We start from the raw sequence: 11,500 nt of genomic DNA, 5'->3' as shown, positions 1-11,500 counted from the left end.
GTATGAGCTTATGAGCTTATGATAGAAATGCGAAAATGTTGACCTACTCAATACATGCTTTTATCAAACAAAATGTAAAATAATTAATTAAGTTATATAGAAGTACTACTTAACACACTCAAATATTAACACATTAATATGTTTAATTCAATAAAAAACTAATAAAAGTAAATCTTTTCTTTATTATCATCTAAGGTTGGTAAATATGATTTTTTAAAGAATGATTAATGCTTTTGTTATTTTCACAATATTTTATCTTAATTTTATTACTAAATCATAACAAACATTCAAGCCTGTAATTAGGATGATGCAAACAAACACCAGAATCTAATGCCCACACGTTAGATTCAGCCAATAACTAGATCATCTCAAACGTGTCATTAGCCTATAGGGGGCGCACAAATGTTTCAGTTCCCATCCTTGCAGAGATTAGGGATTTTGGAAATGATGCCACCTTCAGATGTTCAGCACGCTGATTATCCAGAAACTGTATAATTACTGTGATTATTAAGAAAGCAAATAGAAATGGAAAAATATATATATATATATATTCTCTTTGTAAAAATCTTTTTGTAAATTCAGACATCTATAAGATTGAAAAAAATTATAACTGCTTTTCATTTAGGTAGCCCACTCTTACACAATTATAATACCATTGGCAAAAAAAATAATAAAAAAAAATAGTTCATTTACACTCCCGTTTCTCATGTAATTCTGATGCCAATTATTGTAAACAATTGTCACAGGCTCAAAGATGTTGGGACATGTTGACTAAATGATCGAGTCACTCTCATGACAACTAAGTGGGTGGTCTCCCCCAGGGTTGGGCAGGGTAGCCCATTTCGGGATATTTACACGTTTTTAATGATCTCAAACGCACAGTCTGTATATTCAAAACATGACAGCAACATATTTTATGGAACATAGACAACAACTAGTTGCATTACAGTTAAGCACCTTGAATATGATAAAGTAAAAGTGATTGTGTGAAGCTGTTCACAGAAAAATAAAAGCATTTAAATGGATAGTTCACCCAAAAATGAAAATTCTCTCATCATTTACTCACCCTCATGTCATACCAGATGTGTATGACTTTTTTTCTTTCTTCTGCTGAACACAAACAAAGATTATTAGAAGAATATCTCAGCAAACCAAACAATCCAAGTGAATTGGTAACAAAATGTTGAAGCTCCAAAAAGCACATAAAGGCAGAATAAAAGTAATCCTTAAGACTCCAGTGGTTAAATTAATATATTCAGAAGCAATATATGATAGGTGTTGGTGAGAAACAGCGCAATATTTAATATTAATGATGAGAGAATTTTCACACTTGGGTAAACTATCCCTTTAAGAGAAATGTTGCCATTGTACCTTCTGTTCATGAATACTAGTGTGTAATACCGATATAATTCAGAGCAGAATCCAAATTACAAGGGACTGACAAAAACCCCGCACATAATGTGGTTGATTATATATTGCTTATAGAGACAGTTCTTGTTAGGGTTGTATATTGGTTGGCTGGTTAAAGGGAAAAGTACAAAGTAACTTTTTTAATTAATTCATCATGCTCTCTCTGTTCCCGCAGGGGATTAAAAGGGGTTCATTATCAGTCACTCAATGTTAAATGTATGGGAAAAGAGTCTTGACAAAATTATTTCTCAATGGACCGGGAAGACTCATTTGCATAACAATTATGGGAACAGCATGGAACTACTTTTCTGCGGCTTTCTACAGAATGAAAGACAATTTATTTCTTTATTCATAAAGAGCTGAGAGCTTGAACTTCACTGGTGTATTTTTGTATAATGTTCCATGGAGAGTGACACTGCATGACATAGTCTAAAAATGAATGAAAAATTGTGACACCCTTTTAAAATAGACACACAACAACAATAGTCACTGTCTTTCCTGAGTACTTTATTAGGATGGAAAATAAATAAAATTAAAACGATGTGTCATGATGAATTATTAATTGGTGATACAGAGTTAATAAATTGAAGGTAAAATAGTAAATTATTGATACAAAATCTTAGCAACTAGCCTGTGAAGGTAGATTGTTTTAAATTAAAATACTGACTGTTTGAAATATTATAAACGGGGTACAATGTGGCTAAAGGCACAGCTTAAGGAAAATGTGCTTTTTTTCTGGTCACAAAGTGTATCAAGGTTGAAAAAATGGAATATTGATGGACCAACATAATTTGTGTGAAAAGAAATAATAATGGAAAGTTGTTTTGATTGAATGTTTTTTTTTTTTTTTTTTTTTTTTTTTTAAAGGTGGCGAGGAAACCTTTTACCCCACACTTGGGGTAAAAGGCCCCCAGGGGGTTTATAGTGACATTGTGTGAATAGAGACAATAGTTATAGGGCAAAATTTGACAGTAAGATGCTTTTTTGAGTAACAAATTAAGATTTTCTGTTAATTTCAGTCACATTTGGCATTTAATAACATCTGAAGTGTTTTATAAACAAATTAATTTCATTGTAATTGGATCAGTCAATGTGACCCCATTTTGAAAAATTTTCATAACCAATCTATTTGCCAAAAAAAATATATATATATTTTGTCTCGAAATAAATGTGATAAATTCAGGGATTCTCAGTAGCTAGGCTACATAAATTTGCCACATTTTAAAAATAATTAAATATTAGATCAAATTACCTCAAAATCAAACTTTAGACATTACAGGCAATGATCTCATGGATCAGGAATATTTGTGTCAAGGAAAGCACTGTGGTGGGTTTTGTTGCTGTTTTGTGTTTTGGGAGAAAATAAAATCAAAGAAGCCCCGCTGTACCCTATTTGTGGGGCTGAGTAACGTTAGCTTTTAGCAGTTTATTAGAAAGAAAGAAAGAAAAAAAAAAGCGTGTTGCTTTTAAAGGCTCTCAAGCCCCGCCCTCTCTGAGTCAGCGGTCACATGACTCATAATGTTGGCTGTCCTGCCCAAAGTTTCAGAAGTTGAGACAAAAAGTTAGTTAGGCTAGTGAGAGGGCTGTGATTTTCAATGCGCAGAACAGTCATCGCCAATGTCTGCATTACAAGATCCTTAAACTTTTGGGAAACTCATATACGAACACTGTTAGAAGACTTCAGAGACTTTAGAATACGTTTTAAGGATCAACTTTAGTAGATATGCGCGTTTCCAGATTTATTGCTGTGTTTTCGGGAAGCAGAAAAATACATCGTTGCCTACTTTTTTTCGCAAGGCTTGGATAATTAATTAAGGGGAGGAACAGGGTTTGGCCTGTTTGGATTTACCTTTGACTTTTTATGGCTTTTTGACTTTTTTGTGTACACTTGTTCAGTCGGATAGACAGAAGAGCAGTTTCTCACAGATAACACTATATTTTATCTGGAGTCATGGATCCGAGCCAGCACAACCCTCCTGCCGGCCACCAGATCGTCCATGTTCGGGGAGACTCAGAGACCGATCTAGAGGCTCTTTTTAACGCTGTGATGAACCCGAAAAATGCCATAGTTCCTCCCTCCGTGCCGATGAGGATGAGAAAGCTGCCAGACTCCTTCTTTAAGCCGCCAGAGCCAAATTCGCACTCCAGACAAGTAAGACCACCCCCACAGAAACCACAAACTATTTCCCCAACTTTTTCCTTCTCATCTACAGCAAGCGGGCGACGCGACAGGCGCACGGGGCCCACTGCACTGTTTAGCGACTTTTCCCACAACTTTATTAAAAACAGTTAACAGATACAGGGAAACATGTGCATATTAGGACATTTAAACGAAACTAAAACACAAAAATATCGAGTAAGACAAAAAAAGTTCAGCGACTTTTTGAGCTCGTATACACTACAAAGTCACGTTTGGTTATTCGATGGTTATAATATCAGCGTTGTAGTTTGTCGCGACGATAGCAGTGTGGATGGGGTGTTGAAACTAGATTGTGACATCATCTTCACTGCACATTTCATTCATTTAACAGTTCAACAGTAAAAGTTAAATGTACTTTTAAACCTTTATCTTTCTATAAATCGTTTCCCTCAATGTGTTCTTACAATTTGTATTTTACAGTAGCACTGTACTGTTTGTAATACATTTTATAGTTATATTTTAAACCATTTGTTGAAGGTTGCATAAACGTCTCTGTTATATGTAGTGAAATGTTAAATAGGCAAATCTTTTTCGATTAAATCGATGAAAAGTTACTTTAGAAATGACTATTTTCTATGTTTAAAGCTTAAAACTACGAGCTACAAAAATCGAGTTTTTCTCGATCTTGGAATCGCATCTCGCGCATGCGCCGATGTTAACTTCACTGGGTACAGAAGAGGTTGATTTGTGCTCCTGGACAGCCTGTTTCCTCCAAAGCTCCTCCTCAAGTCTGCAGTGTAGGCCACATCCGTTTCTTAACGTTTTGTTATTGAAATAGGAGCTGATAAAAACTAATGAAAGCAAAACTAAACTATAATTCAAAATGACAGCAGTGCCCTTGTGAAGAAATCTTGTCACTAGTGTTTTTTGTGTCAGAGGGCTGTATTTTTATTTATATTGGGAAAAGGCTTTGTTGTTGTTATTGTCCTAGTTCATCTGTACTCTAACTTTCCCTTTATACGATGAAAAAGAACTGACTCACATCTCTTACTCCCTAACCCCACCATAGTTAACATGTCCTGTATATGTATATGCATGTGGGTGTACATGCACATGTGTGCAATCATGTTCTATGTTTATATATGACTTCGATTAAAAAAAAATCAGTGATTTGCAGTATTTTATGCATTGAGGTTTACACACAAGCCTCTTCTCTACTGAGCCCATTTTTGTAGTCTTTTTAACTTGCTTTTTAACTACATTATATACCTATGAATGTTTTCTTTATGTGAGTCTAATCGTCTAACCCTCTACAGGCCAGCACAGATGCAGGTACTGCTAGTACACTCACACCCCAGCACGTGAGGGCACACTCCTCTCCTGCCTCCTTGCAGCTGGGTGCAGTTTCCCCGGGCGCCCTGAACAACATGGGTCAAGCGAACCCCCCACCTCAACACCTCCGTCAGTCCTCTTTTGAAATACCCGATGATGTGCCGCTACCGCCAGGCTGGGAGATGGCCAAGACTCCCTCGGGCCAGAGATACTTCCTTAAGTGAGTTCCTAAAGCTGTCCTGCCTCATACGATGCGTATGCCAACTGTTGGGTTTCAGTGTTGTTTTATGATTCTGGAATTGGAGTTAACTAAGTAATTATTGTAATGATGACCCCTTGACCTTCAGAATTTACCTTACTATGTGTATAGTATGCACATAATACACAATATACATACAATAATACACATATTACACAGTATACAAGATGTACAAGTAAGTGGTATTCCTTTGAAGTTTGTACTACAAAATATGATAGAAACCACAATAAAAGGCTTCATATGTGCTTTAATTTTAATTATCCAGATGAAAACTTATTGTTAATGTGCTGTAACGCATTTTTTATCAGAAAAACTCCCAATATGGAGTCTTTTCTCCAGCTGGTTTGTAGATCATAAGGCCTCTGCATACTTCCTTCGAAATTGAAGAATGAACAGGTGTGACATTTAGAAAAAAATCTGGCCAAAAAAAAGGGGTTTTTGAGTTTGTTTCGGTGGTTCGTTAGGCTCGTCTGGGTGAACTTTTAGGAAAACTTCTGACCAGCTGCTAAACTCCTTACTGCCATTGGGTCACGTCATCAGTAGGTGTGACTGAACTCCGCCTACACTGAGGCAGACAGTGAATTCACTTTCAGTCAGTTAAGATCAGTCAACATGAACACACCGGCAAGCAGAGTTTTTAGTGAGCTGGTGCAGATTTACCTACATCTGTACGATCATTCATGTAGTGACATTTACCAAAACCATGTCATGCAATTTTTTTGTTTAATTACTCTACAAAAGGAATCAAATCTACTCAAATAATCTTAAGTACCATCTGCAGCGAAAGCCATTCACTTATTCTTTTATCTGCATTCTGCCTATTATCACTCTTTATATACCCATATTTGCAGTAGTATCAGTGTAATCAAAAATCACAATAACAGAGTGTCATTGGTGCATATTATAGCTGCGTATAGCGCATTATGTAAATGTACTTTTAAATGCCTCCCACAGCGATGTGGCAGGTGTCTGAAAGTTCCCAAACAGTCGTTGCTCAGCTGTTTCAAACTTCTTTTTACCTCTGACCGAAGAATGAAGAAGAACAACTTCGTAAGTGTGCTGGGGCCTTTAGACTTTATGACAGTGTGTCAGCCTGTGTGCAGAGGTTCCCTTCTATAAGTGTGTGTGTGTGTGGGTACTTAATGTTTCTGCGGATTAAGTTTCAGAGGGGAACAAAGGCCCAGTGTAGCAGTGTAGAGTGGAGGACGGGCCGGCCTGCTAAACTCATCTGCCTGGTCACAGAACACTATCCTCAGGACGCAATCTGAGACAGGCTGCACACAGGAGGCTACAGCTGAGGCCGTTAGAATTTAAGGGGCAAATGTAAATTTAAGTAGTACTGAAATCTTTTTGATATGGTTTGTTTAAGTTCTTATTATTTATTTGATATCTGTTGTATTACAAGTGAATTGATACAGATCTTTTTGAATATAAAGTTTCTGGGACGTCTGGAACTGTGACTCTCTGACTGTTGATTCTAGACAAACAAGATTAGTCTCCAATTTACGGTGATAAAATGGAGAGCTTTTAAGGAACATCTGGAGAACATCTGTTTCATTTGGACCAGATCTCCAGGAATTGTGCAAAAAAGGAATGAGGGACAGGAAGGGGAAATCGCCACTTGTGTAGACGGTGCACAAGACCAAGGCTAATGTTTGTGGAAATGTCGCAACTGCTAATGCATCCAGCAATGAGTTGGACTAATTTTCCAGTTCCAGTGAGTCATGGCAAAAGTGCTTCTAAAAGTGCTTCTTGAGCAAATGCTGAGACGTCTTACTCGTTCTACCTTTTTGAGTTGTCTGTGTGTGGGCACTGTTTGATCTTCACCCTAGCTCTGCCAGTGCTCAAATGCACAAATAAAAGTCAGGGAGTCCAAGTCGTCTCTTGTCTGTAGAACCCCCTCCTTCTTTTAACTGCTCTTTGTTTGGGGTTTCAGAGAAATGGGAGGCTCATTTTATTCATCTTGCTTATTGTTGTTGACCCTAGCTTTGTTTGTGGATAACTTTCCCACATCACAGTGAACCTTATTAGATGCAAGGAGCTGAATAAAGAAGTAATTTTTTTTGCTCTTTTTATACCTTCTTTTTCAGTGTTGTCTGTATTTGTCATTCACAACTATACAACAGTCAAACTCCGAGATATGAGCTGCACTTGTATGCTGCTTGTCTACATAGAAAAATAGCTGCCTAGCCTGGCCAAAGCGTTCCAAAGAAGGCCGTCAAGTGGACTGACTTGCTTAAAAGAATTTGCTTTAATCTGATTGGACAAGTGGCATTCCAAGAGTGCTGATATTTAGTGTAACAGCACTAGGACGCCTCACTATTTATATTACTTTACTAATCTATGTTCACGCCAGTAGACAGGCTGTCAGTTTGTGCATTGCCCTGCAACATGCAGTGGTTGATCCTGCTTTGGCTTCCTTTGGCACTGTTTTCATTAGCAGACCAAAAATATACAAAATAAGTGGCCATATTGTGTGTTAAATGTAAGTTACTCAAATTAACTTCTTGTTTAAAGAACTGTCTAAGCCATATAAGCCATATTACACAAGTAAGCTTGCATTACTTTCAGGTGACCACTACAGCACTTCTTTCACATTAGCACTGTCTTTCTCTTCTAAGGCCAGAGATTTAGTCAGAAAGCATGTAATTTTACCATTGATGTCAGATACAGATAAGCAGATGGCGGTTTGTGGAGCGCCATGATGCCTCTCGTGTTCAGCCACATGTGAGTCACACAGCTAAGGGAAGTCTGACGAGTTTTTCCATTTATGTTTCGGCATGAATGAAAGTGCAGTTTGTGAATCTGCTGTGATGCTGTGTCAGAAGAGATAAAGTAGAAAGAGAGAGAGGGTAGACAGAAAGAGCCTCAGTGACAGTGCTTTTGTTTGACTGGTGAAACAGTGTGCATTATTCATCCAGTGACACTCATGTGATCCAGTCAAATATAGAAAAACAAACAAGATTGAGAGACTGCAAATGAATGATCTACCACATTAATGTTACGTTTTTAGCCATCAACGGTTACACTGAATCCTTTTTGTCCTTCTTTATTTAGATCAGCCTTTGCTTAGGCCTTAGTGTCCTGGTGTCCCGTGACACTGGGATAGCAGGAAGAAAATGGTAGAGAAACATTAAGCCATAATAAGTTGTAATCAACCTTCAACACCTAGTCATTTGAAGATGGTTTCGGTACCCCCTCAAAAACCTTGGATTATAGAGTACTATTTTTGTGGACCTTTCAGGTGTTTGTAGTGGATCTTCCTGAGAATAGCTACTATAATTTGGGGTGGGAATCAACACAAAACTATATTATATCAATATCATGTCAAGAATTGCAATATGGTATATATGCACACACACAATATACAGTGTATATAATACATAAATATATATTTGAACCTTGTGCAATTTTGGGGGGGATAAGTTCACAGGGCACTAACACTGAGACCAGAATCATAAACTAATGAAGGATTATAATTTGGAGAATGTGGCCAAATAGTGGAGCTAATCCGTGTTTCTGTTGTCTTATTAAAGCCAGGACTCAGTGGGGGTCTGGGGATTTAGCCCATGGGAGGGCGGCCCTAGTGGAGAAGGGCCCTTAGGGATGTAGACCCCAGCTATCACGGGGATTAAACCCTCTGATTGGAACCACCATCACCCCTCTACCCTCTTTAACGCATGCTGCTTTTAATTAGTACACAAAGGTGTGTCTCAGGCATACTAAATACTTCCCGAAGGCAAAATTTTGTTGAAGTATATGGTCTTATTTGCATTTAGAAGATTGTAGAGCAAGCAATCTGATAGTTTAGCTCTGTGTTTAGAGACTTAGGCCATTTGAAAACATCCATATTCCGTTTCCTAACGTCATCGTTTTCCAAGTTGTGTGGTAATGGAGAGCGTTTTCAAAACATTTTCAGTGGAGGAAAATGCTGGATGTGCAGCGTAAACTGCAAAATCAGTGCATTTTCACACGAAAATGTACACTGCCTGGCCAAAAAAAATTGCATACCCTATTTCGTTGGACCGCCTTTAGCTGGCATTGTTTCGACAACCTTATGCAACGTCACAACATTTATTTCCATCCAGAGTTGCATTAAGTTTTGGCCGAGATCTTGTATTGACGACGGGAGAGTTTAACCACTCTGTAAAGTCTTCTCCAGCACATCCCAAAAACTTTCAATGGGGTTAAGATCAGGACTCTGTGGTGGCTATTTAATGTGTGAAAATTATTCCTCATGCTTCCTAAACCACTCTTTCACATTTTTGATAAATCTTGGCATTATCGTCCTGGAATATGCCCGTGCCGTGAGGGAAGAAAAAATCCATTGATGGAATAACCTGGTTATTCAGTACATTCAGGTACTCAGCTGACTTAATTGTATTGCTGCATAACGTTGCTGAGCCTAGACCTGACCAATTGAAGCAACCCCAGATCATAACACTGCCTCCAGAGGCTTGTACAGTGGGCACTATGCATGACGGGTGCATTGCTTCATGCGCTTCCCTTCTTACCCTGATGCGCACATCGCTTTGGAATTGGGAAAATCTGGACTCATCAGACCACATGACCTTTTTCCATTTCTCCACAGTCCAATCTTTATGCTCCTTAGCAAACTAAAGTTGTTTTTTCCGATTATCTTCACTAACAAGTGGCTTTCTTGTGCTTTCTACGTATATATATATATATATATATATATATATATATATATATAATGTGTGTGTGTGTGTGTGTGTGTGTACATGTCTGCAAAACATCTCAGGTGTTCCAATGGAAACGGTGTGTAGAGAAACAAAAATGAAAGATTGTGTATTATCAGCAGGCAACACACACAAAGCCTTTTGTCATATCTTTAGCACTAATTTAGTTAAATAAGTGCTGTTGCTGGAAACATTGCATGTCCAGACACGCACTGCTAGCTCAGACAGTCTTTGTTATTGAGGAGTGCTGTAGTCTTCTGGGGTGGGCTGTTTTCTTTTGGATTTTCCTTGCACCCTCAAAGTCCATTTTCCTCCAGCCAGTTAGGAAAATATTTGCTTTGCTTCCTTTTTCCCTCTCTGTGAAAAGAAGGTTGCGGTTAAATTCACGTCTGTCTCAATTTCGAAACAGTTAATTTGTGTTTTGTTTTTTTCAGGCGAAACAGTCTGAAGAGTTTTGTGTTCATGTGATTTAAATTTATCTTCTGTTTGTGTTGAAATACACTCATCAGGAGACTGCCTCATATGTGTGAGTTTGGAGCAAGCGTGTTGTGTATTACTTTTGGCCGTCTCTTTGATGGCTGACAGTTAAGCCATCTGGGTCAGGCCTCTCTTCCCAGCTCCATTTGTAGCACATTTGTGTTGAGGATGGGAGAAAGGAGTGAATGTTTGCTGTTGCAAATGTGATCAGCATCACAGGGAGAGGCTAGCTGTCCTCCCCACCAACCCTGACCACAATCATACTTACATGCTTACTGATTTTGATATTAGACGCTCATGTTTAAGCCTAAATCTACTTTCAAACACATTGTGCTCCATGACTTGTTAGCAACAGACCCAATTACAATAGATACTGGATTTTTAATAAGTCATTTGTTAGATTACAATCACCCTGTTTTGGTAATGTTTAGTTTCCCAGGTCAGGGAGGATTTGTTTCTCAGCTCATCTAGTGTGAAGCATTTACTCTGAGCAAATGTGTGTTTGTCAAGCTTTGGGGTTTATTGACCACACACAAACAAGCCCCTTTCCTGTTGAAGTGTCATCTCGCTCTCTCTCGTGTGTGTGTGTGTGTGTGTGTGTGTGTACAGAAGGCAGAGTTATCCAGACCAGTGTTTTCCCAGTCCCGATGTAACACCTTTGCCCCAGACATCAATGCTTCTACTGTCACTAAAGAACAAACTGACTCAAGAACCCCTGCCAATGTATTCAGACTAAGGACCCAGATGCTGTTTAAATTTCCCAAACAGTGCAGCATGTGTGTGAAATGCAGCACATTCAGTTTTATGCAAATTTTGAGTTTTTGGTAAGCAGTTATTTACTGGTAGGCCTACAGGAAGCATCTCCACAATTCTCTTTACTTGAATATGAAAAAGTCTCATACTCATTACTGTAACTGGAAAATGAACAATAGTATTTTTTCAAAATTTGAAAAAATGTACATCACTCAAGTTAAGATGATTTTAATAAAATGACGTGTCCTGACAGGATCATTTTCATTACGTATTATTGTAATGAGAATGTTTATTTGCATAACAGTAATGAAAATGAGATTTTCTGCATTACGGTAATGAGAATTTGGTGGGAAAATGTATGTGATTGTCATGAAAGTGTCACAATGACAAGGATTTCTCAATGCATATTCTTATGTGTTATCACGTTCT

The 11,500-nt window shown here is 38.0% G+C and overlaps 1 protein-coding gene across 1 annotated transcript in view; it reads left to right on the top strand.

Annotated features, from left to right (window-relative positions):
* Positions 1-2,973: 2,973 nt before the first annotated feature.
* The window catches only part of yap1 (Yes1 associated transcriptional regulator), a 45,183-nt gene continuing 36,656 nt past the window's right edge, over positions 2,974-11,500 (top strand). The window contains exons 1-2 of the mRNA XM_051724387.1: positions 2,974-3,562; positions 4,867-5,102. Coding sequence (XP_051580347.1) covers positions 3,362-3,562; positions 4,867-5,102 — 437 coding nt within the window. The 5' untranslated portion in view covers positions 2,974-3,361. The remainder of the gene's footprint in view (positions 3,563-4,866; positions 5,103-11,500) is intronic.

Source organism: Myxocyprinus asiaticus, chromosome 18, assembly GCF_019703515.2.
Source record: "Myxocyprinus asiaticus isolate MX2 ecotype Aquarium Trade chromosome 18, UBuf_Myxa_2, whole genome shotgun sequence".
Classification (NCBI taxonomy): Eukaryota; Metazoa; Chordata; class Actinopteri; order Cypriniformes; family Catostomidae; genus Myxocyprinus; species Myxocyprinus asiaticus.
This window is presented reverse-complemented; position numbering and strand designations above follow the sequence as displayed.